The sequence below is a fragment of the Synchiropus splendidus genome, chromosome 7 (assembly GCF_027744825.2).
Source record: "Synchiropus splendidus isolate RoL2022-P1 chromosome 7, RoL_Sspl_1.0, whole genome shotgun sequence".
Lineage (NCBI taxonomy): Eukaryota > Metazoa > Chordata > Actinopteri > Syngnathiformes > Callionymidae > Synchiropus > Synchiropus splendidus.
The window spans coordinates 17,570,928-17,598,535 of record NC_071340.1 but is presented as its reverse complement, the minus strand read 5'-3'; the positions used below and the strand labels follow the sequence as shown (position 1 = coordinate 17,598,535).

Here is a 27,608-nt window from a genome sequence, read left to right as displayed (position 1 = left end):
TTACGAGGTGGTGACGCATCCAGAGACGTGGGCAGCGTTCCCTGTGTACTGGACGTCACACCGGACGATGTTGTTGTTGTAGTCCGACTCTGGAACCTGCTTCTTCGGGTTCACCGTCACCTGACGAGTCAGAGTGACTGGGATTAGACACAGTCATTACAACAACTGACATCTTGAGTCGCTTCAGCAACATGATGCTTCACCTTTGTTTATCACTCACTTATTTTATCGAAAATCCGGTGGCAATAGACCAACTACAACCAGCTTCATAACAGTTTTGACTCAGAAGGACCAACTATTTAGAAACACAAACCTACGAGATGAAAGTCATTGTACACAGTGAAAAGAATTCCATCGGTTAGAAATAGAAGATAAAATATATAGAATTTTTCGTTTATTCATATTTCATTTATTATGCTGCTGTGAGCAGATATGAGGCAGTGGACACCCTGGAAATGTCGCCGGTCCACATCGGGCTATCTTTAAATTTGATGTTGCAGTTCATAACTATGGAAGTCAAAAAGAGTGAGGGACCTTCAGGACGTATTTGCCGGGTGAGACGTCGGTGATGTCGATCCACTGGCAGTCGATGTCAGCGTTGTAGGTGTCGTAGCAGCCGGGACTCAAGCCCTGAACATTAGCAGAGTCATCAGGTGAGACGGGGCCGAGCTGCCGTGTGCTGCTCCTCACCTGCGTGTGCGCGGTGCAGGCGTACCGGCGGTAGTACCCGCTGTCGCAGGACGTGTCCTCCAGGCAGAAGCTGGCCTTGTGGCCTTCAGCCACTGGTTTTTGGGTGTCCACATCCAGCAGCTCGTAGGTGCTGAACTCGTCCATGCTGTGGAAGTGACTGTGGAAGATCCAGCTTTAGTTACGCTGGTGAAGGAGACAAGGGACGACTGCGGGTCTGGACCTACTTGTGGCAGCTGTGCCACTCCCAGGAGTATCTGGGTTTGCTGGGCAGGAAGTCAGCAGTGCCCTGGTTCTTGACCCGCTGAGGGAACCGCAGCAGAACCCGTGTGTCGTAATCCCGAGCGTAACTGGCAGAGCTGAGAGAAGAAAAGCAGACGTAGAGACGTTCACATCCTGAAATCTTCAAGTTGACTTTGTTCCTTTTGTGAACGTGGGATCGGTTCTTCGGTCCCAAAACTGGTCCCCAAATGAACCTGAAGTCACTTGATGAAGAAATGATTCTGGATTCAGAAGTCTTACGAGGCCAGGCAGTTCTCCTCAGCAGCGCAGCGGAGACTGTACATGGGGAGCCTTTGGATGTAGGTGGAGACCTGGATGTAGTTCGGGTCGGGAACCAGATCTGGGAGACCTGTCGGGAGAAATGGAGCATCTTCACTGTGGCAGTTACGCTTGCTGAGTGGAGACTCTGCAGTGAGTAAGGTGTTGTTTGAAGCCAAATTGTGTTCGCGTAGATACTGTTAACCCCTCATCTGTTGCCTGGCCACAGCAGCAACGGCTTTGTCATAGACGTGCAGATCTTTCCCATTAAATGGAGTTTCTTGTGCTGAACTGTTCAACGCTTCTGCATGAGGAGGCTCAGGCATCTTCTCCTGACGTCAAGATGGAGTGACAACTGAATCTAGAAGTCTGGGATGCTGATGACATAAAATGAGCTGAGCCAGAAGACAAAATCAAAAACACTGCTCACACCAAGGAAAAACATTCAAGAGACAGTTTCCTGGCCCTGGATGGACAAATGAGTCATCAATGAGAGACTCAGAGGGCAAGAAAAGTGTATCACAAACTGGGGAAAAACGCTTAAATCGACCCAACAATATTCGCTTTTTGGAGCTCCACAGGAGAGTGACATCTGCTGGTCGACTAACAACCGCTGAAGACAGTTTACGAGGCTGTGAAACCTGAAACTGTTTTTCAAACTTTCACCTGCATCCGAGACGTCAACAAGCTCATTTGGAGCCAAGTGATATGTTGGGCGGTGAACGACGGTTCATTTGGACTCCACCCTCTGAGACTGAACGAGTGTGACGTGTCATGAAACAGGTCATTAATTGAATTTATAGTCAGTCAATGTTTCTGACTCTCGCCCCCTGGTGGACTCATTAAGGCCATTACTGTCACGAATTTTAGGAACTTTTTCCAACTAACTCGTACAGTTTTTATTTAAAAATGCAGAAAACCTTTGGTACCAAAAACTTGGCTACTTAAGATCAGCGTATACAGAATTAAATCAATAAAAATCAATAGCCTTGGATGGGAGGTCTCATCCTTACCTTGCAGCTACTGATAGAAAGAAATGATTTCTGATGTCCATCTGCCCAATCTGGACATCAGTGACCACACACGGTTCATCTTTTCGGATCAAATCAAAACTCAGAATTTGGGCATATTTTGTCTTACTTACACCGTTTGACTGAGTGAGTTCAGTGAGAATAAAAGAAGCTTTAATGTTGAGTAGACTGCCGGATTAAAGCTCACCGTGCTGGTGGTAGCTGGTTCCGTACCCGTGCCGGTAGTGCGCCCAGGTCCGGGGTCTGAAGTAGGAGTTGTAGTAGTTGTAGTAGGGGTAGTAGTTGGAAGCCTTGTACGGGTTGTAGGGGTCGTCACCCACCATCATGTCTTCTCGGTTCTCCGGTGCAGAGACCCCTTCGTCACTGGCCGGTGGGTTCTGGGGCCGCTGGCGCGCCATGGTGCGTAATTGCGCTGCGCCGCTGGCTGCGGGGACGCGCATGGATGCTCGGGACACAGCGGAGGATGTTCTGTTACCACTGCCGAGGACCACAACCTGGTTAGCAAGGCGCGGTGAGCCTGGGTGTCGCCTGGCGGCCGGTCGGTACTGAGCTCCGGCGCCCAGGATGCTGTACACCTTCCCGTTGTGTTGCCATGTCAACCCGCGCCGCAGCGCGTCTCCGCCATCCTGACTTCCCGCGCAGCCCAGCCAGGCGCACAGGAAAGAAAAATGTGCGAAAGACAGCAAGAGACAGTCAAAAGAGAAGTCTCTCATGATGCACAGCGGTTTTCTACATCTGCGAGCTGAATCTGATGTGAGCGCTGAGGAGGTGAGGAGCAGCAGCTCACCGGGAGGAGGAGTCCCGGGACATGCCGGGGCCCCTCAGGATGAAGGAGCCGGGGGTCTTGACGTACGCAGAACCCTCTGACGAAATGCGACATTTCGTTCTGTTTTCCTCCTGCCTGGGAAAGCAAGTTGCTGGAACATTTATGGCTCTTCACCAAGTCAATTATGATTTTGTTTTTCAAAAACATTTATTATCTATTGACATAAAATTGGGGAAAAAAAAGTTTGGGGGGCCCAGCATCCCATATTAGATTGATGATTAGATGTAATGGTTTATTCATTTTTGGTTCAGTTTTAAACACATTCTCTGGATCTGGAACTGCTATATTGAAACTGACCAGAATTCAGTGTTAGTGGCAGTTTTACTGGGAAACAATAAACCAAAATGCATCTGTTTTAGTGTTTGATGCAGCCACACTTGTTGAAACGCACACAAAAAGTGATTTTTCATGAGAATATTTAAGATTGTGTCAAATTTGACAGTGCCTGCCACTTGTTATCTCGGGAGTCATTTACAATTTTCCCTCCAATGATAAAGAAAAAAAACTACTGTATTTTAAACATGGATGTGTGGTTAATAAAAAAAATGAATAAAAATAAAATATTATTGAAATGGAAGTTAAAGTGAAGAACTTTCAGAAGGGCTTTGTTTTTTACCACAGTAAAAAAAAGTTAGAAATTGACTATTGAATACGCCATAAGGAATACAGTTTTATTGCTTTGATTGAAGGGATACACGCTGTATTTTACGACTTAAACAAGACAAATTCTCATAAAATGATGGCCCAAAACGAATAGCTTCTGTCATAAACCTAAGATTTTTAAAAACTGTGTAAAATCATCAACAAAGGATCCGATACTGTTACCAGTCAGTGAAGTTTTGATTCACTGTCGTCAGGTCGGAACTAACCAACGTGTGTCATGTGACATGTTCTGTTCTGACGACGAGAGTCACAACAAAGTGAGGAGAGTGAAATCCGCGCACGTTTGAAACGATCATGCTTTTGTTCGGTTTTACGGTCCGTCCCTGCTGAGCGCTCATGAGGCTTTAAAAAACCCTGGAAGTCAGGCGTTCACCCGCCGAGGAGTTTCCTTCACCGTAAACGGCAGCAGCTGCCACCCACGCGCTGGAAACTCTTAACTCACCTGACGTGGAGCCACTGGCGCGAGGAGAACTCGAAGTTATGACGCGGATTGTCGCGGCCTCGGCAAGGTGCGGCCCGAGGGCCACATATGGCCCTTCAACTGCATTCATGGGGCCCTCAGGAGGTCAGCGTAGAAGGACCAAATCCTCAGGTGAAGGACTTCAGCTTCAGTCTCTCTCTCTGTCCCTTTGTGGGTCTTTCTTGTGCCTCAAAATAAATCAAAAGGTAACTAAATATAGAGTTGGAAATCATGTGCTTTTATATCATAATGACATGTTTTGTCTTTAATGGTGTGTTTTCAGAGCCATTTAACTAACTGTTTATACAGTAAAATCTCATTTTGCCTTCTTCATTGTGTCATGGTGTAAATATATCTAAAAAATCTGGCCCATTTGTCATAAATATATATATTTTTCCCCATCAATGAAGGCCCTTCTTTAAGGCTGTTGACCTGGTGGCGCCTCACAATGTGGCCCTTTGTGAAATGTCATTGCATGAATCCTTTCAAGGATGTGTATCTGTTTGAGTAGAGTGACTTTAGTAAAATAACTATTCAGTCGTAGCTTGCTTATGTTATGAACAAGGAGGTGGTTGGTGAACACATCTGGGTGGAGCGACCCAGGTGTGTTCACATCTAGAGCCACGGGGCCTCACTAAGACCTCACTGAGACTCAGTTGGACTATCTTCCTGTAAGGAACGCACCTGAGTGAGTTGGACTCCATGAGGCCTTCTCAGATGACACACAGTCTGAACCAGACCAGTGAGTCCGTGTGAGGTTGGAGACATGAAGCCGGAGGTATTTGTCGAACAAATGAGGGCACTTGTGCCTGAATTTGAGGTCGGGCCTCCAGCCGGCAGCTTCCTCCAGCAGCAGCGGGACGTCGGCCGCTGAGGCAGCTGGCTGCAGGAACACATGTGTGCCCTTTACACGTTCCTTCACCGTTAGAGGAAAAAGTGATGAAGCTGAACAAGAGCTGCTTTTATGACATCTGTGTAAAGATCAAAGAGGGCAGCTCCTCATCAGCAGCACGTGGCCAATGAGAAGCAGGTGTCGCTGTGATCCCAGCGCCTGGATCAGCTTCATAATGAGGGCCCGCCGGGCCTCCCGTGCACAGGACACATAAAGCTCGTGGAAACATCAGGCACAATAGCGCGGCCTCGTCCAGACAATGGCGGCCACGGCGGGAGGTTTGCTACACAAACTAGGCAGAGTTTACGTGAACTGGAGGGCGCCGTGATGTCAGAGGAAGCCGGTGCCAGGCGAGCGGCGACCCTGGACTGTAAAAAAGGTGTTTAACACCGGTGCTGGGATGTGGGTGAATGTCACACCTGGATATAGCAAATGAGGCACGTGATGGACCCAAACACGTGCCTCTCCATCCAGATCCAGATTCTGCACCACTCGAGTCGGGTCCGTGGACCAAGGTTAGTCATTCATCTCAACGCTTCCTCTGACCACCAGACTAGAGGCCAGGGACCTGATCTTCACCAAAAAGGCAAAGCAAAGCATGACACCATCTTTTCACCTCCTCCACACTACAGCTACCTATAGCGTCCACCCGGACTTGGTACTCCGGTTCTCTTCTCTCAGGTCTGCATGCATGACAGAACTCACAGTCCAGTGGCACAACTCAAATGAAGAGGCCTATCAAAGCATGAAGCTGGGCTACACAGAACCGGGATGGAGAAGTTTTGTGGCTTCTCCCACCATGAGACTTAAAGATCGGGGAATCCACAGTCCTGCGACAGCTCCATCTGAAGCAGCCTGTTGATATGACTTAAGCGGAAGGACCTTTGCTGAAAGCAGCATCACTGATGTCCTCACCTCACTCTCTACTGAAGATCACCTGTCATAACCCAGAGGGGCGGTTAAAGAAGGTCAGCTTTAGGCCCGTCTCAGGGAGGCTGCGACTGCCTGACTGGGTCAGGCTTGATCACCTTGAACCTGAGGGCGCACCAGTGTAGCCCCACCCTCACAGCCCACTACCCCAGGGTGAGACCGTACAGTTGCCCTGAATATCCTTGTTCAGTACCAAAGGACAGTACGGAATCTACCTGATCCCGTGTAAATACAGGGGCGGAGCTGTCGATAATTTTATGTGTCTCTCATCTGTCAGCAGCTCTATCTCAGAGGACCTCGTTCAGAGCCACACAGTTTCAGACCAGAAGCTCCACACGAGACCTTGGAGCCACTAGACACATCTGAGTTGGACATACCTTTGTTTCCCAACCATATCTGGACACTTTTTAAATCCACAGCAACTTTCTCGAGTTTTATCTGCTGGTTCCTCTCCTCATGCTTTGAAGAACATGCACCGCTGACTCTGCCTTCCTTGTTTACACTCACCTGTGAAGCTGCAGGATCAAACCAGCTTCCATAAGCTCGATTGAGCCAAAGACATGTCGGACCTCGGATACCAAACCCCAGGACTACTGAGCCTGTCAAACATGAACTGACGTCATAAGAGATTGCTCTCTATGGCTGCAGCGCCCCCTTGTGGTAGACCTTTGTATTACACCCAACTTCCGTCTTCATATTCTTCCATCGCATAGGAAACTTGATCGTTTCCCAGTCGTCCACCAGATGGCTGTAATGTTTAACCTCAGTCTAATCTAGTCTCGTCAGAGGTCAGCACCAGGACTACAGCTTGTTCTCTGGGTCAATCCAGAGCTGGTGACAACAGGTGAGAGCTTTGTCTTCTGGCTCAGCTCTTTCCTCACCACTTTATGAACATGAATCAGTATTATTTTAATAACTGAACTTTATTTAAAGCAGACTGAAACTGCTTAATCAACAATGAACGACATAGTATTATTTTACAGGTTTTGTTTATTATTATAAAAATATATATTTAAAATGGTTTTCCTGTGCCATTTCTCAATGCTGGACAATATTTTGAAATGAATTACTGTATAATTTGCATGGATTCTTCCAATTGATGACCATTTGAGGGGATGTTTTGAGTTTATTTTCGCTGACCAATATTAATGTTTTTTCTGACCTTCCTGTCATTAAACTGCACCTGTGACTTGTTCTTTACATGATGGACTTGTATTGATTTAATTGGAGCTTCATCTCTGAATCATCGACTCGGGCAAACCTCAGTCCTCCACAGAATCGAACCATCAGCCAGACAACAGTCACAAACACACCAACAAAAGTGAAACTACGTTTAACAATACAAATAAAATAGAATAAACATCTAAAAAAAAAAACACTACACTTTGACCCCGCCCCCGTTTGCTCCAGTGTGGTTAGCTAGACAGGAAGAACTGAGAGACAGTGCTTTACAGGGGAACCACAGGGACCAGAGGGACTACAGAATCCGCTCGAGGATGCCGGAAAGAGTTGGTGAGGCCTTGGCAGGTTGACAGGAAATGACGTGAAATGTCTGAATGAAAAAAAGAAGCTTAATAGTGACGAAGTCTCACAGTTCCTCCTCAGAGTTTCAGAAAAAAAACAGCAGCTCAGTCTCGGCTGCAGGCTCCAGTCCCGGCTCCGGGAATCTTCACAAACCTCTGCAGAGGAAAATCCTGAATGTGGGCCTGAGGGTCAGCTAGGGGTCACTGACTGACGTGAGGCCGCAGAGCCTCGTAAAGACCCTCGAAAGACGGCCGGTCCGAGATGTCGCGACCCCAACACCGCATCATCAGCTCGAAGAGAGACGGAGGGCAGAGAGGAGGGGCGTACAGGTGGATCTGGAACAGTCAGAGAAGAGGTCGTGGTGAGCGACAGCCTGTTCAACAGCAGAGCTCAAAGTGGATGAGGCACAGCTACAGTGTATGGAGCTGTGTTAGAGCCAAATGTTTCCAAAAATAAGTGAATAAATATATAATTGAAAAAGTTGAAATACATTTTTTTAAAACAAAAAGAAATTTTAAAGATGAAAAAATTTTATTATCATAATTCAAAGTTATTAATTGTTATTTTTCACTTTCTTACTTTTTCACTTTCAACAGTTTCTTACTGTCCTGATTGGACACACAACACAAACCAACACAGTGACACACGCCAGGTCCGGGTTCATCTCACCTGTCGGCCCTGGTTCCTGAAGAACTCGCCAGTGTTCTCGATCACCTGCTCGTCCGACAGCAGGCTGTACGGTTGTTCCTTGCACAGAGTGAAGATCTCCCACAGCGTCACGCCAAAAGCCCACACGTCACTCGCTGTGGTGAACTTGCCCTGCACAGGAGGCAGGGGGCGCCAGTGAGGAGAGATAAACCACACTGATGTATAGGGATCATCTGAGGTCCACTTACCAGCAGGATGCTCTCCCAGGCCATCCACCGGATGGGCAGCACGGCTCGGCCCTGGATCCGATAGTAGTCGCTGCTGTAGAGGTTCCGGCTCATCCCGAAGTCTGCGATCTTGATGGTCAGTCTGCGGTCCAACAGACAGTTTCTGGTGGCCAGATCTCGGTGGACGAAGTTCAGAGAGGCCAAATATTTCATCCCCGAGGAGATCTGGACTGACATGTGGAGCAGGTCCGACAGACTGAGAGAGAAAGAAGTGACTTTTCCCGACCAGATGGCGACTTTCTTGCTCGGTTGGTGGCAGTTACCTGACAGAGGGGATGTTGTTGGCGTGTGTCAGTGTGCTCTCGATCTCGCGCTGCGACAAGAACATGTTGAGGTCTCCGTTCTCCATGTACTCCGTCACCATGCACAGTGGGTCGGACGACACACACACGCACAGCAGCCGGATGATGTTGGGGTCGTTGAGGCGGGACATGATCTTGATCTCTTTCAGAAAGTCGTTGCTGCGGAAGCACAAGTTTGCTCTGAAGGCTGTCTGACAGAAGTCGAGCGCTGATGCCGTCAAATGGAAACTGGACCTACCGAGCCTGACTGGTGGCGTCGGCTCTCAGCTGTTTCACCGCCACCAACACAGAGCGGCCATCTCTGTCAGGAAGCGGCGAGCCCTCGCCCAGGAATTCTGGGAGACCTTCCGCTACACACAGGTGCACCTGAAGAACACACACACGTTAAAGTGACAGGACAGTGTGTCTGGGGCGCCACAGGACCAGAACTGCCCCTCACCTCTCCAAACTGCCCCTCGCCCAGTTTCTCCCTGAACAGAAGACGCTGCCGTGGGAACTCTGCAGCAGAGATGTCCTTCCTGGTCAGCGAGTCCACGGTGAGGGCGGGGACGGCGTACATGTTGCTGCCGGTGACACCCTGTAGCCGCACGATGTCCGTCTCTGCGTAATGCGGAGCGTTGCTATGGAAACACTGGTGCGGCGTGCACTGGGTGATGTCCGGCTCGGCGTAGCCTCCGCCGCAGGCTGAGGGCAAAATAAAAATCAATTTATACCAGTCTCCCACTAGTTCTACTCGAAAAGAAGTTCTCCTGAAGAGTGGCTCCCTTTTAGGCCCTTTTCTTGCTTTCCACATTCATCCTTACACTTCTGGTCTTTTTTGGTTCTCAGAAATAATGTGTCAACTCAACTGAACAGACTTAAAGCATCTTCTCTCAACACTTTTTTTCTGAAGTCGACCCTCAAATTCATTTACACATCCAACTTTTCTGTTTGTGTGGTCAACAGTTACATAACAGTTGATGTTGTATCTATTGTGACCTACGCTTCTATACCTTTCCACTTCCTATCAAATTCAATTGGAGGGTAAAATGTAAAAATATTTGCTACTTCTCTCCCAGGGCTTTTAGGTGAGGTGAGGATTATCTTTTTCTCTGGGTTTCCCAGGTTTTTGGGTTTAAATACAATTTTCTTTTGTGACTTTTATTTTCCCTCTGATATTTATTCTTCATTTATATTTCATTTCACTTTTCTGTTCAGGAGCCAGAGAGCAGAAGAACCTTGGAGTGTGGCAGCAGATGAGGTTTGAGGAAACAACGTGACAGACTGCTTTGGAGGTGAGCACTAGGGATGTGGCTGTAATTCAGGGATTTGAGTGGTAGATGATATTGAAGAGCAGAAATCAAGGTAGGAAATCCATAAGGTGAGTGGAGGATGAAGATTGATAATGTTATGGAGATGGAAATATGCAAAACCAGAAGGAGTGATGGCAACTCCAAAAATCCATTCCAGACCTGGAGCTATGTTGGCTAGGACGTCCGACCAGTGATAGAGAGAGACCCCCCCAACAAGGAGGTCAGTCGGGTGACAGAGAAGAGGGAAGGGTGATGTGAGCCTCTCAAAGGTCTCTACTCTGAAGCAGACCATGAGTGTTGCTGGGTCACAGCCAGTCATTTCAACCAGCACATAACAAACCCAGCAAAGGAGCAGGCAGTCGGAGTCATGTGACAGGAAGTCAGGATGAGAGAGGGAAGACGTGAAGCCTGAAAAGAGCTGCGGAGGACTAAACTAAGAGAGAAAGTCCGGTCACCTGATGCCTCAGCGCTCTGCGACAGCTCGGGCAGTTTGTTCCTCAGCACTGCCGGGTTCTGGTACTGAGGGTCCAGCAGGAAGACCCGCTCGTAGTGTGTGTCGGCGTGTGCGCGCCCTGGACAGACTCCACAGTTAGGTGGCGCAGCTGAACACCATCTAATGTCAGACACAGTCATGCGAAGCGTGTTTGCCTGCAGAGCCGTGTCCAGATCGAGGGGGCACTGGGGGGGTTTGCAGAATGATGGTGTCGCTGCAGGAGGACAGCCGGACAGTGACCTCCTCGTCCAGGATCCTTCGAGGCCCCTGCATGCGTGAGAGTGGCGTTACCGACACTGAGAAGTCCAAACGTCATGTCTTGTACTGCTGTCAGCAGCCAGCAGGGGGCGACTCCTTCACTAGTGGCAGGAGTTGGCCGGTGTGTTGCTGAGAGCGTGTTGAGTCTGACCTTCTCCAGAACCTTGCAAACGCACTGACACATGAGGATGAGGAAGATGATGATGACCAGCAGCAGGATGATGGTCACCAGGCAGCCAATCAGGATGGGTGTGTTTCCGTCGTCGGGCAGAACACTGGCCGAGGGGCTGACCGCTGTGGAGACCGACTCGTCAAATTCTTCTACACACACAGCCAGTGTGTCGAGGTCAAAGGTCATACTGCTCTTTGGTGTCGGGGCCACGGTGGGCGGTCTGCCGGAGGGTGAGGGGGTCACAATCATGGAGGACTGGGTCGGGAAGAGGGTGTCTTCTGACGGGACGACAACAACACAAGTTTTGTGTGGCTGACTATATAATGTGTGTGTGTGTAGCTTGCATAGGTGCACTTGGAAAAACACCTGTGATTGGGGACCTCCTGCCAAACCCCACAAGGTTAAGGTTAATAACTGGATTTCAGTTTGGTTCAGAGTCCTGGTTAAGGTTAGCCATGTGTTTTGGATGGTTAGGTTTAGGGTGAGAGGCTGGGGAAAGGGTATGGCAATGGGAGGTCCCCACAAAGATAGAGATACAAACGCGAGTGTGTAATGTACCTGACTGGAAGGAGATCTCACTGAACATCATCCAAACATCTGCAAAGTAAAAGCGGCAGCGCAGCGACTTGGCGGCACGGCGGTTCAGCGGCACGGTGACGTAGCGAGCACTGGGGTTCCGGTCGTCCAGCACGGTCGTGAAGTCGACAGAATCCGACTCCCAACTGTTGGCGAGTCTCGGCTTGAACCAGCAGGAGACGGAGGAGAAGATCTTCACGCCGCGAGTGAACATGTTGTTGCTGTGAACCTGAAGGCAGAGGCACGAGTTAGAATCCCGCCAGTGAGCCATCGACCTGTGACGACGTCAAACCTTCATGGAGGTGAAGTTCCTCGGTCTGTCGAACACAAACTCCATCTCCACGTGTCCCCGAGTTCCCAGCGAGTCGTTCCTCCAGCCCAGGTAGTCGTAGCCCGGCCACCCAGGATACTGCCGAGTCAGCTTGAAGTCGTCCTGGCCGATGACGCCGTCGGTCAGCTGACCCAGACCCCCGGACAGCCTCCTAACAAACCGGCGTCAGTGAGTGAGCGCTTCCACACTTGTGACTTGGCGAGTCCCACCTCCGCTCGTGCGTCCCGTCGTAGGTGGAGTCGTTGAGGGTGATGTAGGGAGACCCGGGCTGCATCATCACCTGACCCTCCGGAGCGCTGTAGCTGGTCAGACCGTCTGCGGGGGGGGGGGCGAGACATCAGCTGTCCATCTAACCAAGTCCGTGTGAATCCGACTCACCCTCCCACTGACACCCGTAAAGCTCCACTCTCATGCAGATGATGGTGGACAGCATGGTGACGGGGATCAGGCGGACGTGGCGCGTGATGACAGGAGGATGGAGGTCGTTGATAACTGACGTGTAGACGTTCTTGTTGCCCTCGATCTCCTGCAGCCGTCAAAACCATTACTCCCCCAGCCTCCACTGATGGTCAGCACATATTAGAGAACCACCATCTGAGCACTTCTTCTGACTCATGAACACCTAAATCTTGGGAATTTCCCAGGAGTCCCAGGAAAAAAACGCGACCAGGTCTAGAGGGTGTCCGTGGTGATATCCTGGCAGAGCAAGCAGCTGTTTTGTCTTCCTTCCTCTCCCTCGCTTCTATCGCTCCGTCACAAGCTTCCTCTGCCAGCCTCATTCTTTTCTTCGACCCGTTTCCCCTCGCTGCTTCAGAAACAGAACTCACTGAGTTACCGCGCCGGTTCCTCCACATGTGCCAGGTCAGCCCGTCTCGGCTGTAGTTGAGGCGGTAGGCCTGGACGAACTCCTTCCCCGAGCTGCGAGCGTATCGTCCCTGCGTCCCGATGATGGTCAGGAAGGTGAGTCGACCCAGGTCCACCTGTGCAAGGGCCCAGAAGCAGCAGGAGACGAGCAGAACATCAACTCATTTCACAGTTTCAACACAACTGCTTCAGCTCGAGAATCGGGTGGAAGTTGTGGGGAGTCAGGTCTGGAGCTACAATGGGGTCGAAACTTCTGAATCCAAAATCAGCTAATAAATAGATTATTGAGTGCACAAAGAATTTCATGAAAATCGGAAATAAAAAAATCAAACAAAACAAGTTCCCCCCCCAAATTAATAAATAAACAGCAAAATGTTCAGAATTCCACCCAAAACCGGAATCAGAAAAAGAGAATAAAAGTTTTTTCAATATTCAATATTCTGAAGTACAAGATTTTTTTCCATCTTTTTAGCAGTAAAAAAAATTTAGATTCAAAACTTCGCTGAGTTCACACCTGCAGGTACTGACTGTCGGAGGTCTCCTGCCACGCAGGACACCAGGCGCCGTCCCCCTCGTCACGGTTCCACCTGCAAACACGAACAGAAGAACTGAGCTGCGCCTCGACCAGAGGAAGAGACCTGGCCCTTCGGACCTGGCAGCCTGGGGCTCACCTGGCATACTTAGGTCCGGTGGTCTCGTGCGACTGGCTGGACGCCGTGATGTCACTGTCCTTGATCCGTCCATCCTCCATGCCCAGCGCATAGCGGCAGTGTGCTGCGGCGGTCACACAATATCAGAAGACTCGCAGCAACACGGAGACGACTGTGTCTCAGACAATGTCGCACCTTCCTTCATTCTTTCACATTCCACTGATCATGTTTCTAGGGTCCACTTTCATGGTCATACTATGATCCTCATTCACGTTCAATCTATCATTCACTTTCCCTTTATTGCAGACTTTAGAATGAAGAAGAAGTGTGTGTTTGTAAGGTCATTCTTTTGCCAGTTTAAGCCTCAATTTGAGGAAGAAAACTTTACTTTTAATAACTCATTTTAAGTGGGTTTCAGTTTGGTGCAGAGTCCTGGTTAAGGTGAGCCATGTGTTTTGGATGGTTAGGTTTAGGGTCCCCACAAAGAAGAGATACAAACGTGAGTGTGTGTGTGCGTGTGTGTGTGTACCAGGGTCGATCTGTGCGAGAGCTGCTGTGGTTTGAAGAATCAGCAGCAAGAAGAGGTGCATGATGGTCCGCCAGTCTCACCAGCCCACTCCCTACATCTCTGGAAGAAGATTGAGAGAAAAACTTAGTGATCTTCATATGATACAAGATCCACACAAGTCCAGACCCACCGAAGACCAGCACCATAAAGGTCCAGGACCCCCGGGGTTCAGAGCCACACGTGTACTTCTCCTCTCCACTGACGGTTCATGGATCTGGTCTGTGAGTCTGTTGATGTTTCAATGTTGCGTAACGGCTGTTTGTGTCCAGTGTTTATAAGATTGTGTAACACACACAAAGAAACAGCTGTCAAGGTTCTGTTTCTAAGATCTAGTCCTGACAAAGCAGCTGGAGGGTTGAGGAACAAGTGGACCAAGAGCCCGACGCCACATGCCTTGAGCCGCCAAGGTTGGTGCGTATTCTACCACAAACTCACGGTCTGTGACCCGCACCAGCTCAGCTCACCAAGCTGTTTCTCATGTCGACGGACGGTAGAATCGGACATGGAGCCTGGCAAAGCCTTCACCGATGTCATTCATGACCTCGCCCGAGGAGGGATGACTACACTCGGCTTCACTCGCCACCATCGTGGAGCAAGGCAAGGCTCCTCTTACTTACCCATCCTGACGGCACTTTCCCATGATCCAATAACGCATTCAAAAGATGATTCTGAACATGCTCCTCACTCAGTGTCTTCCCTTTCATGAGATCAGTTATGCCCCAAAAACCCCATGAGATCAGCCCGGAACACCAATGTCCCATCAATATTTCCCAGTAAAGACCTGAAGAGTCAAACCCTGGGGAGGCCGGGCTGAGAATGCTGCCCCCACGACCTGACTTAGAGCAGATAACAGATGGATGGCATCTCCGCGGCAGAACGTGATCTACTCACCATCTCATCTTTCATTCTGTCAGAACCTCAGTCAATGACATGGTTCTGTGGGGAACCCGGTACCAGGATGAGTGATGGTCCGGAACCTCGAGAATCTAAAGCATATTTTCTCTGAGTGTGATTCTTTCAGCCCTCCTTTGTCTCCTCTCTCTCAGCATCTGTTTTTCTCTCCCTCTCGGGTCACATGACTCTCCTGTCGAGATGAGCAACAGTTGAAGAATCTGAGCCGCGGCCAGACTCGTTACATAAAACTCTTTCACTTGTTGGCAGCGAGCGAGCGGAGAAGCGTCCAGCTGAACTCACTTCCTGAACCGGAGCTCGCAGCAAACGTCAGGAATAATGAGGAGGGGAAGATGGAAAGAAGAAAAGAGCTGAGGAAATGAACCAGAGACCTGCTGTCTCACTGCTCCTCAGGCCCGACGTGTCCAACCCAGAGGGACAGAGCCACGCTCAGGTATCTGTCAGAGATTCGGAGCGCAGCTGCTGCCTCTCAGAGCAGCAAGCTGAAGTAGGCTTTGAACTAGGTGTCGCTCTCAGACCTCAGAGTTGGAGGTGCTGATCCTCATCTGGAAGAACAGCAGACTCAGTCTATGACCTTTGAGGCACCAAATGCACCAAACCTCTGTACGTCGCTCACAACACAAACACACAACTTAAGCTCACATGTTGCTTCTTTTCCTTTGTCTAAACTTTCCCCACTTGTCCCTCCCCCCTCTGCCCCCGCTCACCTCCTCCTCCCTTGCTCCTGCGTCAGAGCGAAAGCAGCCAAAAGCCTCAACATTCCAAACATTCAACGCAATCCAGATCTCCCTCTTTCTCCGCTCCGACTCGCAGGACTCCACATGTCCCGCTGCCAGACTGTGGCAGGCAGGAATCTGTGTTTGGGGGTGAAGGAGACAGAGTTCACCGAGAGCAAACACGGCGCCCGGGGAGAGGACCTGCGACCCTCCCCAGAGCCCGGTCGCCAGCAAGAGGAAATCAAACTCATTGTTCATATGCAGCAGTGAAAAACAAGTGGAGGCCGAGTGTCGGCAAACCAGTCCCAGCGTCCAACCGGACTAGATGTGTGTGACCACATTAAACTATTTCTAAAAGACAGGGCGCGGGCGAGTCTAGCCAGCGCTAACGTCCAGCCTGCTTCCTCGTGCCAGTTTTGTCTTTTCACTTTATTTTCAGCCAGTGCGAGTCTGCACCGCCGACAGCCAGGTCACAGCTCACTCCAGTTTCTGCAGCCATGTTCGCACCAGACACGACAGACAAGACTGATTTACACAGGAAGTCAATGATAAGGTGACAGACAACACGCTAGCTAGCTAGCTAGGGTGATGCAACATGAATGGGTCGCAGTTTCAGCGCTTTTCTAGTAACTCTTTACAGGCGAGTATTAAAAAATATTCTGCGGCAACTCCCGGCTTGTTAACCAATCATAACCCAGAGTTTACGGTCATGCATGCAGAGAGGGAAAATTCATCAGCAAGAAGTGGCTGCTAGCATTCACTCGTCACTGAGCTGATGAACCCAGTCTTTTTCATCTAGTGTGGGAGTCTAAGGGTGGTGGCCACCATGTTGACTCTCCAACTTTAACCCGGCCCCCACCAGACTCTGAAGCAAGAGCAGCTACTCAGGTGCTAGTACTACAATGCAGTTCACCAAGTCAGGCTTGTTTAAGAGAGAGTCCTGACAGGGAAACTCTTGTTCTCTGGGTCACACTAGAGCTGGAGGAGAAACCCTGCGGTCAGTGGAGAACTCTGTCTTCTGGCTCAGCTCCGTCTTCACCACGAATGAAAACACAGCACCTATCCATCACTCACTTGTGAACTAGACCCCAAGATACTCCAGCCTGCACTGGACCTTCTGTGAGCGATGTGAGGCGTCCGACCCCCAACTTTTACATCGGGTTTCTCTGAAGTCATGAGTGGCCCCCAGGTCTGATGCACGTGGGCTTCTGAAAATGGACCAAAATGGATTGGCGGGCGACAGAGAGGTCTGACCGAGGCAGCTGGAACGTGAAGAATGCGGGGCGCTTGAGTTAACATGCAGGGAACCGTCAGAGGCATGAAACACCTGAGAGTGATTCAGCCCCGAGTTCTGACTGGCAGGTTCCCGCCCTACATAAAAATGGGTACAAGAACAAATACCATGTTTTAAACTCCACGACAGCAGAACTTGTTCCATCTGCGGTAAATAAAAACAGAAGTGGGTCCAGCACTCGCTGCATCACTGGAGTTGAAGATGAGTGACGCTGATGAGGAAAACAGTTTCCTTCAACAGCCAATAACAATATTTTGGTTAGGGGAATGAAGTTGTTTGACTCGACACACTTGAGATGCTCTCGATTTCTGCTGGCAAGAAACACCAAAGTGAGGCAAGAGAACCGAGGACGGCGTGTAGCTGAGAACGTTCAGCAGGCAGCAGAAGGACAAAGTCACCAGTGGCAATGAGGATCAGCACCTCCAAGTCTCTTGAGGAAAGGAGGTGAGCCAGATGACAACTGAAGCTCAGGTTCTCTGGGTCGCTCGTGCGATCGCTCTTGCAAGGTCAAATGATACTCCCCACCATCTTCCAAGCTCCCACTGGTGTCCACAGCTATTTGTCCGCTACTTCTCTCGCTGTACTTTGTTCAGTATTCAAGTATTTCATGAATATCGACTGTAATTCAAATCTTTTCACTGTTGCATTTTACATAACACCTTTTAAATATGCTTGTTCTTCTCTTTTGTTTTGTTCATCAAAAACACTGAGCAACAAAAGCAGTTGCGTTCCAGAGATGCTCGGGACTTGGTGGGTCAGCAGGAGAAAGCTGGAGGTCTGTGACTGGACTGAGCACCAACACTTGGATCAGGACTTCAGTGGACCAGAGAGCAACTACACTACTTCATTAAACACAGTATCCCTATCTCCTCTTGAGTCTCGTGAAGCGGCACCAGAAGGTTCCGGGATTTTCAGGTCGGTTAAATTCCAGCAAGTTAAAAGAGGCCATCATTTCCGTCGACATCATCAAGCCACAGCAGAGCCGGATCATCTCCACCAGATCCTCGCTGTGGTCTCCTAAATGGTTTAATGAGCCGCCGCAGATGGAAACTCGACGCTCCTTCGCTCATTTACACTCATCTGGAGCTACACGCAGTCAGATTCCCGAAAGCGTCTCTGGGGAGGGTCGAGGGCTGCGACACATGACCGACAATGATTGAGTTGATGGCCAGGACTTCAGGGCTCACCTAGTACGTTCTGCTTGCGAAGCAAAACACAGCTGGCGTTTCAAGGCAGCGGAGAAAGAGATGATTTCTGGGGCTATGTTTGGTCATTATACTGCAGGTCAACCTTCCTGTATCTGCTACAGATGTCCGAAGCTCTGCACCAAAACTCTTCTGTTCAGCTCTCAACTCGGGACACAGATGAAGTTATCTTGACTCAGTTTAACTTGGATATCAGTTTGAAATATAAACTGTGTTTGCTATGCTGATGGACTGACAGATAAGGAGAGGGAGGAGCCTCCAGGGACCATGATGTTTGCTAATGATGTGGTGATCTGTAGTGAGAGTAAAGAGATGGTGAAGATGGAAGAGGTGGAGGGACGAAGTGGAGAGGAATGGAAGTCAATACGTATATGGACAAGAGTGAAGATGGCTATTGTGTGGTGGTTGAACAGTTCAAATATTTGGGATCCAGAGTGAAGAAGGAAGTGAAGAGAGAGAAGAGAATGCAATGACGTCAGAGCAGCACACGGCAGATGTAGTCACTGCTGTAATGTTTAGAGTTTCAGGAGTCAGAGTTAGAAGAGTCAGAGAAGAAGATGCTGAGATTGTCAGTTGGAAGAAAGGATGACATCAGAAATGAGTCTATCAGAATGACACATAGAGATGTTTTGGAGACAAAGTTAGGGAAATGGTTTAGTGGAGAGGACCAAGGATGCTGGAGATGAAGAAGAGGTTGGTGATACAACTGGAGGATGATGTGAAGATGTCGCAACTACACACTGCAACGACACGCTTTACAGATGTAGCCTCAGTTTGTTTGAGATTTAATCCCATTTATCATCCCACAAACTGCATGATCGAATGACTGGAATGATTTTGCTTTGTGATCTGTATTCATCACCACATCACATGACCTAGGGCCAGACGTGGCCCCCAGGCTTTGTGTCGACACCTGTACAGAAGGTGTGTGATTAACACCGGCGTCGCTTCAGTGAGTGTTTGTAAAAACCTACCAGGTCGCGCTCTCTATTGAGCAACACTTTTTAATGGATCACACCTTTGGTTAACTGACACTGAATCAAAAATCGTCAGTTTTCAACTTTTTTTAAAGTGACTGTTCTTGTTATTACGAGGTTATTACAATTTCAAGAGCTGCAAATCTTGAATAGTTTCTCGGAAGACAAACAGAATGGTCCGCCTGGTTGGGCGGCCAGCCCCCGCTGAACACATCCGTATGAGGTGAAACTTATTTAGCTCAAACTTTAAAAAGTTTGTCTCGGACTGTTGAGTGGCGCTGGCAGGAACCCTGGACAGACTGCGGGCCGCCCACTGACCTGTCCTCCGTTAGCCTCCGCGTCCAGCAGCAGCGGCGACTCTCTCAACTGTCTCCGTCTTTCCGAGCTGGCGGGCGTCGAGTGGTGGTTCCGTGAAAGTCCCCTCCAGATGTTCACGGGATCATTCCCGACCGAACTCTCCCAGTCCTTGACGGTTCCACGCTTGCGTGTCGTCTCGGGTTCCGTCCACTTTTCCTGCAACAAAACATCAGAAGTCGACGCGCACACTCCGGAGAGAGGAAAAAAGTTTCAGTGTATTTACATCACATCCCGTTTCCGAGGAGGAGGAGGATGAAGAGGAGAGGGAGGAGGAGGCAGCAACCCGAAACCCTCTGACATCTGAGAAGTCTGGGGGAACTTTGGGAAGAGACGCGGCCACAGATTCAGTCGATGATTCCCAAATAGAAACGCATTCTGCCTGGATGAAATCAAACTTTCCACCTCAAACCCGTCTTTTCTAACCTCCTGCAGCCCCTCACCTCACTGATAAGCCACCGGTTCTTCTTCTCCACGTTGCGTTTTCTATTCATTAAAACCTGACTGTGCAACACAATGAGAATCTTCGTTATGTTTTATTGTAGATCTTTCCTTTAAAATATATTTCACTTCGTAAACTAATCTCTCTCATGTCGTGTATTCAAGAGCGTCTTCCTCTTCTCTTCTTTGGAGGATCGACGCATCATCAAACCCAACAGTGTTTGCAGGGCCCCTTCCCTCTCACCCTGGGGAGCTGGGAAGCGACCCCCCTCAGTACCATCCAAGATCAGAACGGATGGAAACTTGACAGCTTGTTGAAGAAATTAATTTGTGAAACAGCGCCCTCTTGTGTTCAGAAGACAAACTTCATCGCCACAGAGTCCCCAAACCGAGATCACTGAACTGTGTGCGTGCATGTATTAATGTCCCTGTGTGGCAAGACACTGATCTTATTTTGCTTTGTGGGACATTTTGGCCGAACCACATAGAGTTTTGAGGGTGAAAACATCAACATAAGTTGGTCATTATAGTTGGGTTTAGGTTTGGTTCAGAGTCCTGGTTCAGGTTATCCATGTGTTTTGGATGGTTAGGTTTAGGGGGGGAGGCTGGGGAAAGGGTTTATGGCCATGAGAGGTCCTCACAAGGATAGCAGAATGCGTGTGTGTGTGTGAGCGAGCAAGCAAGAGTGAGGTAGAGCGAGAGGAAAAGCTAGGAAAAACAAAATAAAACCTAAATAAAAGCGAAAAAGCAAAATGCACCTTGAATTGAGATGAGTTTCTGCGTCCACCCAGGACAACAAAACCTCCACGACGTGGTCTGAGCTAAGCCTCTCACTCGTTACTGTCATCAACAACAAATGCATTTTGAAATCAACCCCTCCTACACTGTTGGTTTGGAGTCAGGTCGTAGGGGCAGCAGGAGGAGCCAAGAGGTCGAGCCTTCCCGATTGTCCACTTTCGCACTTTGACGGAACCTTCCCATCACAGTGAAGCTGTCGGAAACGTTGAATGAACGGTGGTTTTGGTCATTAAATGAGACTGAAGGACCCTGTTGCTGCTGATGTGGAGTGAAATGCAATGCTTAAGTTGTCCTGTTCATCTCACAGTTGGGTCAAAGAAGCCTGGCATCATTGTGGAAAAGAATATAGCCAATCGAATCAAATCTGATCTCGAAAGTAGTCTTCGCTCCTCACACGTCACATGGGGCGTTTTGCTTTTTATTCTCAAATTAATAACCTTTGAGCAATCTCTTGTGTTAAAGTAGATCCAGGAACAAACACATTTACAAGGCTGAAAATGACACTCTATTCTTGCTCTCGCTTGTTGCTGAACAAACATGTCAGCATTGTCAAGATAAGTGATGAAATAAGGAGGTTTTCTCTTGATAAGTTGAGGTGAGTTCTGCCCCAGATCAGCTATATTATCAAATCAATCATAAAATCATGACGGATGTCGTGTGGATAACTGCTGCTCGTGCTAAAAAGCATAAAAATAATGAGAATGTGTTATTATGTTAATGGTTTCCTCACGCGCCTGTACTACTTTCATTGCGTATGATTCTCTCACAATAGTTTTTTAATTTAGGAATGTGATCTCCCGGGAGACAGATGGAGGAACCGTGACCATGTGAACTGAAATTCAGAGCAAGATGACCCAGACACTACAGGTGTTTGTCTAGACGGTCGTCCTGAGATAACCTCGGTGCTTGGCTGGACCACTGCATGTGCTTTTCCTGACTTAACCTCGTGTCTTGTCAACCAAACTCACGTGGGGGCACGTGCCAATCACAAGCCACATGAGGTAATGTGTCAATCAAAAAAACGTGACCACTAAAAAATGTATAAAAGTCAAGTGGGAGTGCTCCGGAGTTTCAGAGGTGACACACTGGATACGTGCACTCAAAGCTGCCTCCTGGACTTAATCTCATGTTTGGACTTGGTCTCTCGCCGAGAAACGGGACTTGGAAAAAGTTCAAGACTTTGGCTGTTTTTGCAGAACCTCCGCGAGAGGAATTTGTGGATTACACTTCCAGGACCTTATTTCTTTCTACATTTGGAATAAGTTTCCCTTGAGCTGGATACACTCTCCTCTGCCCGCTAAGGAAGGGCAGCCGGAGTGTCAGTTCCCACAGCCCCGCCAGCGGTCATTGCAGCATTTCTGTAAGGTCAACGGTTTCTTAGAGATTCTTTTTTTTTTCCTGTAACTAGAAATAGGCCATTTCCCCGATGGCGTCTGAGTTTTATACTTTTTATTTTTTAATTTTTATGCCTTTTTTGGAAACTGCTTTGCCATTGCTTAAATGCTTCAATAAAAATTAAATTTTTAATCTTCCACTGGACTTTGTCGATGAGGAGTACTACACCACACCAAGGCTGAGTTGAGGATTTTCTCCTCCGTTACTCGGGAAGCTGAGACACACTCAAATGCTTGGGTCAGGCACCACTACTAGAGTGCCACTGAAAACGACTGCTGATAATTCCTACTTCAAAATACCAAGAGTGGGCTGCTCGATTACAGCAGCTGAAAGACGGGTCGACATGCAGATGATTAGTGACTGTTGGAGCTGGGCGAGTCTCCTCACCGACCTTCCACGAAGGGAGTAGCCTGAGTTAGGATCACCTTCTACAGATACAAGGAGACCTGAGTGAGCCCTGAGTAAGGGCCTAAAGGGCAGAGTTCACGAGAGCCTTTATCAACCGACGCTTAAAACTCGTTCAAACTCTGAAGTCTGGTCAGTTCCTTGCATAGGAGGATCCAGGAGGAGCTGCTTCTCAGCACCAGAAAAGGGAGGAATGGGCGGAGCAAATGTCACGACTGCAAACACAAAGGACCGGTATCTAATTTGATGCTCCTGACAATCTCAAATCAGTATAAAGACTTGATGAATCTTGTTTCTTATCACCTGGCAACACGTCAGCTGACTTGACACTGACATCAATTTAAACATAAATGTTTTGAGAATCGCACAGTCGGCGCTGCCACTGTCCCTGCTGGGCTGCCATAGAAACGGAGACACGAGATTGGTCATTGCGCATGCGTCAGCCGACGTGTCGATTTCCCGAATGTCAGAAAGAGAATGCGAATTCACTATTTCTGCTGCCTCATGGATCCTGTAGTGAAAACTAGTCCTAAGTGTCCTTCAATCGATAGCACACGACGACCATCTGCTGCCACGTAATCACGACCTATTATCGCGACAGACCAGGGATGGAAGAGTGGAGCGGGGATGGGTGACGTCATAGAGTGGAAAACCGCAGTGCATTGTGGTCTTGTAGGTAAACGGAACAGGTTTGTGTACGTCCTCTCTCTGCTGCGCTGCGCTGCACTTGTTCCCACGGCGGTCCGTTTTGGGAGAAAACACGGTGGTGATATTTTTCATTTCCAACGTGGAAGAAGAGGCCAAGGAGTGCGAGTCTCGGAAGTAACTGGAAAGCCTGGAGAGCGGCCATGAGACGCCCCGACAGCCCATTCGACAGGATTACTGGAACCATGTCGGTGTGTTCACGGCATTTTCTGACTGGTCAGTCTGAGTGAACTCGATTAGAATTTTTGGCTGTTTCATAAGTGGCAAGTAGTAACATCTCTTTTGGACTTCACACCGTAGCCACTGCTCATGTTTGCTTTGCAGGGAAACCTGCGACCTGGGACCCTCGCTGCATCTGGCACATAATGAGATGAAAAGCTTCAGACAATTTCAGTAAAGAGAGCGAGCTGTGGTGCAGCTACTTCACCTGCACCTCCCACACCAGGTGTGGATCCTTTATCAACTCAAGCTACGCACTTGAGTGTCATCCTGCAGATGGAGACCCAGACAGGTACTGTACACACACACACACACACACACACACACACACACACACACACACACACACACACACACACACACACACACACACACACACACACACACACACACACACACACACACACACACACACACACACACACACACAATCTGCCCCAACTGTTCTCTACGCTACTTAAATCACATGGTGTCAAAGCCTGGTGTTAACTTGAGTCTTCTGTCTCATCACTCTCTACATTGATGTCACACTTTCAAATAATCCACCTTGCCGTCGACTTCCTCCTGAATTCAAAGTCAAAACTACTTTACAAAGACCTTGGGTATGGAAAAACAATATGACACACATTCGAGTGTCCTTACACAAACGTTGCCGTCAATGGTTTCCCTACTGGTCTCCTTAAAAACAACCATGTTATCGCAGTATAATTTGAACTTCATGGGCCAAGAGCAACTTTACATCAAGGGGACAGTAAAGTGCATGTGGTAGTAAACAAACCCTTTCGATTAACAAGTAACTAGAAAGAACAGCAGTTAAACTGCCTTTCAATTGAGGAGGTGACAGGTTACTAACTCAGGAGTCGCTTTTACCTCAAGTATGAAGCCAGAAAAAATACATAACTTATTATTTTTTTGTTTCAACCGTTAGCTCTCAAACAGATTGTATAACTCATTTTTTATAGTGGAGTGCAGGAAGATTGTCAAACAGATTGTATAACTCATTTCTTATAGTGGAGTGCAGGAACATGGGCATGGCAACATGCTAGAGCTGGGGCCTGGCTCTCTGCTTCGAGGTGATATATATGGCAGGGTTTCAACACCATGGCGGAGGTGCTCCACCATCACTGCTGACTTTTGTCACTGGTTTCTTGAGCATCAGGGCGAGTGCTGTGCAGCCACAGGCGCTTAGTTGTCATGAGCAAACTCTGTGGTGCTGGAGGTGTCGTTGCAGAAGGTTCCTGCTCTTCAGTTTTCAAAAGCTGTCCGACTGTGGTGGTGATGGCAGATCTGGTCGTTTCCATCTCTGTGTGAATGGCACTTCAGTAGTGTTGCTCGCCAAAACCAAGGCATATTAAATGTTTTGGTTTGTTTGTTGTCAATCGTATATCTCCTCTGCGTTGCACCTGTCACATCAAGGATCAACATCTGGATTAAGTATGTCTCGGTTTCGATCTGGGCATATGGCCATGCTGGAGCACAGAGTGATAGATTCTTCAGCAATGGGAATATTCAAGTCCTCTCCCCAAGTACTGTGAATCTTTTGTGTCAATGTTGACTTTTTTGCTTCTCCTTTACATGTAAAAGCCTGTTGAACAGTGGTGTCCATCATTCAACTAATGTTCAGTGACTCTGGTGTGTGTGTGTCCCTGCAGATGTCCTGCAGCTGCTGGTGATTAAAGAAGAAGTTCCTACTGAGCAGCAGGAGAGCAGCTCCAGTCTGGACCAGCAGGGACATGAGCCTCATCTCATGAAAGAAGTGAAAGAGGAGGAAGAAGAACATGATGTCTCCCAGCTCTCACACACTCCTGTGGATGTGAAGACTGAAGATGATGAGAAGCCTCCAACCAGCAGCTTAACTCAACACATGAAAACAGAAGCTGGTGGAGACTGTGGAGGATCAGAACCAGCCAGATGCTTGGACCCACCTTTACTCCCTGACCAGCAGAGGTCACTCTCTTCTGACTCTGACACTGATAACAGTGAAGACTGTAGAGAAACCAGCAACCCCATGAGTGGATCAAATGTTCACGACAGCAAGAAGAAAGGTGATGATGATGATGATGATGAAAGATCACTGATCTGTTCTGAGTGTGGGAGAAAATGTTCCTCAAAAGGTGGACTGACAAGACACCTGAAATCCTGCTCTGGAGGATCATTTACTTGTTCGGTTTGTGGAAAATGTTGTAAATGGGGACATCATCTTAAGGAACACATGAGTGTGCACACTGGAGAAAGACCGTTCAGATGCTCTCAGTGTGAGAAATCCTTTTCAACGAGTGGGCGCCGAAAGATACACATGTCAACTCACATCGCAGACAAACCTTTCAGCTGTTCACTCTGTGACAAATGTTTTACTCACAACCATCATTTGAAGGTTCACATGAGAACGCACACAGGAGAAAAACCTTTCTGCTGCTCTCACTGTGATAGATGCTTTGCGGGCTTGAAAAACCTGAAGGATCATTTGAGAAGTCACACTGGAGAAAGACCCTTCAGCTGCTCTCTCTGTGGCAAATGTTTTACTCACAGCCACCATATGAAGATTCACATGAGAAATCACACTGGAGAAAAACCTTTCTGCTGCTCCCACTATGACAAATGTTTTAAGGAGCTAAGGTGCCTGAAAGATCACATGAGAAGTCATTCTGGAGAAAAACCTTTCAGCTGCTCTGTCTGTAATAGAGATTTTACGTACAAGAGGAACCTAAATAAACACATGAGAACTCACTTTCGGGAAGAAGCCTCTTCTCTTAGTTTGATAATTATTTGAATGAGAACACGAGAGTTTATCCTAGAGAAATGCTTCTCACAGGTCAGGCGTGTGAAGGATTCACAAAGTAAATGACATCAAACCCTTGAAACCAGGCGTGACTTCTATTCTGGTGCATATGCACAGTGAGAAAGAAATGGACTTGTATATTTCGTATCTGCACACAGCTAAGTCAAATGAGCCTTTGGTCGATATTATAAGCAGCAAACAACAATCGGGAATGATATAGAAAAGTGCTCTTGGATCCTCCGTGGAAAGTGACAACCATATATGAGATTCAGATGAAAACGTGATGAGTGACTTAGCGAAGAAGTCGTTTGAACAAGGCTGCTTTGGTGTGTTGTAATATGATGGATCTGCTGTTGTCATCAGTCATACGACATGATTGACCTTCATCTCGATCCATAAGTCATTCAGCTGCCCTTCACTGAAGTCCTGTCAGAGGATCTAGTTCTGGGCTTCCACCTGGGAAGCACTTTTTAACAGGCACACAATACCCCACCAGCTCATCATCTCTTGTCTGGCTGCCTGTGTGTTGTTTACATACGTTTTCATGCATTGAACAGTCTCACTCCTCTTTCTGCCTCCGGCCAGCTGGTCCTTGTGGTCCCTGAGGGGGTACACCAGGAGCCGTTCCCTGTGTGTGCTTGCAGGCTTCACTTCCCTCACAGGTGTTGTCCAAATGCTGAAGTGCTTTGATGGTTTGGATTTCAATGTTGACAATGTTTACTGATTGTTAATCGACTGACCTGTGTGGTAACTGTTTTCCTCTCATTAAATATTTCTTATTCCCTCATTTGGTTGTCTTTAATGCCACGGACAGGTGTTGGGGGATTCACTATGCTGTTCATGGAATGATCAGGTTTTCAAGTACCATATCTCCTCATGGTCAACTTTGCAGAACAGCTGAGGCGAATGAAGACCAGCACGTATTACTGGAGAACCAATATGCCTCTTGCAAGTTGAAGTTCTGTGAAACCTACAAGATACAGTGATGTCTCAGGAGTCTTTTTGATGACTAGTGCTGAGGCTCGTCTTGGTCACCAGGTCTCTGTCACAGGGAAGTCCTGGTTGTCAAAGGTTGTGAGATCATTTCATAGCAAGCGCACAACAGTCTGAATGTGAGGGGGATGCTGGAGGAGTGGAGAAGCATTTCATGGCAACACACAGCGGCATATTTACCCGCTGTATTCATTCACAAGGTTCAAGGGTGAGGCAAGGTTTTGTGGAGATGTTCCACAAAAACACTGTATGGTCGGTGAAATTAAAAAAAATGAAAATATTTTCTAATAATTAGCCTTGCAATGGTTTTACACATCCATATCCATACAGGTGCATACAGGGGGCGTGAGAGATTCCTTGTTGATGCCAGTGATCTCAGTACAGCCCTTCTTAACAGACAGTTCATTGATATGAGCTCTGT

The 27,608-nt window shown here is 48.2% G+C and overlaps 3 protein-coding genes across 6 annotated transcripts; 1 reads left to right on the top strand and 2 right to left on the bottom strand.

Annotated features, from left to right (window-relative positions):
* Positions 1–2,971, bottom strand: LOC128762398 (protein-lysine 6-oxidase-like). Its single transcript, XM_053870629.1, has 6 exons — positions 2,446–2,971; positions 1,210–1,318; positions 915–1,046; positions 691–847; positions 535–630; positions 1–120 (listed from the first exon to the last, which is right to left on the bottom strand). The coding sequence occupies exons 1-6, from the start codon at positions 2,969–2,971 to the stop codon at positions 1–3; spliced, it is 1,140 nt and encodes a 379-aa protein (XP_053726604.1).
* Positions 2,972–7,346: 4,375 nt separating this feature from the next.
* ddr2l (discoidin domain receptor family, member 2, like) lies at positions 7,347–19,668 on the bottom strand. 3 transcript variants are annotated; one of them, XM_053870674.1, is made up of 19 exons: positions 19,417–19,668; positions 13,956–14,054; positions 13,448–13,550; positions 13,291–13,363; positions 12,740–12,892; positions 12,291–12,438; positions 12,122–12,227; positions 11,874–12,063; positions 11,564–11,810; positions 11,194–11,283; positions 10,985–11,127; positions 10,731–10,842; positions 10,538–10,654; positions 9,230–9,474; positions 9,029–9,156; positions 8,752–8,949; positions 8,450–8,684; positions 8,223–8,372; positions 7,347–7,888 (listed from the first exon to the last, which is right to left on the bottom strand). In XM_053870674.1, exons 2-19 carry the CDS (start codon positions 14,014–14,016, stop codon positions 7,754–7,756), a joined length of 2,634 nt encoding a protein of 877 aa, XP_053726649.1. In that variant the 5' UTR covers positions 14,017–14,054; positions 19,417–19,668; the 3' UTR covers positions 7,347–7,753. The 3 variants fall into 3 exon arrangements, with proteins under 3 accessions (XP_053726649.1, XP_053726647.1, XP_053726648.1); XM_053870672.1 differs by having other exon boundaries at positions 10,985–11,283; XM_053870673.1 differs by lacking the exon at positions 19,417–19,668 and adding an exon at positions 14,886–15,558 and having other exon boundaries at positions 10,985–11,283.
* A 3,400-nt stretch (positions 19,669–23,068) lies between these two features.
* On the top strand, positions 23,069–26,955 carry LOC128762486 (gastrula zinc finger protein XlCGF17.1-like). 2 transcript variants are annotated; one of them, XM_053870794.1, is made up of 3 exons: positions 23,069–23,387; positions 23,521–23,707; positions 25,068–26,955. In XM_053870794.1, the coding sequence occupies exons 2-3, from the start codon at positions 23,692–23,694 to the stop codon at positions 26,183–26,185; spliced, it is 1,134 nt and encodes a 377-aa protein (XP_053726769.1). In that variant the 5' UTR covers positions 23,069–23,387; positions 23,521–23,691; the 3' UTR covers positions 26,186–26,955. The 2 variants fall into 2 exon arrangements, with proteins under 2 accessions (XP_053726769.1, XP_053726768.1); XM_053870793.1 differs by having other exon boundaries at positions 23,069–23,412.
* Positions 26,956–27,608: the final 653 nt, after the last annotated feature.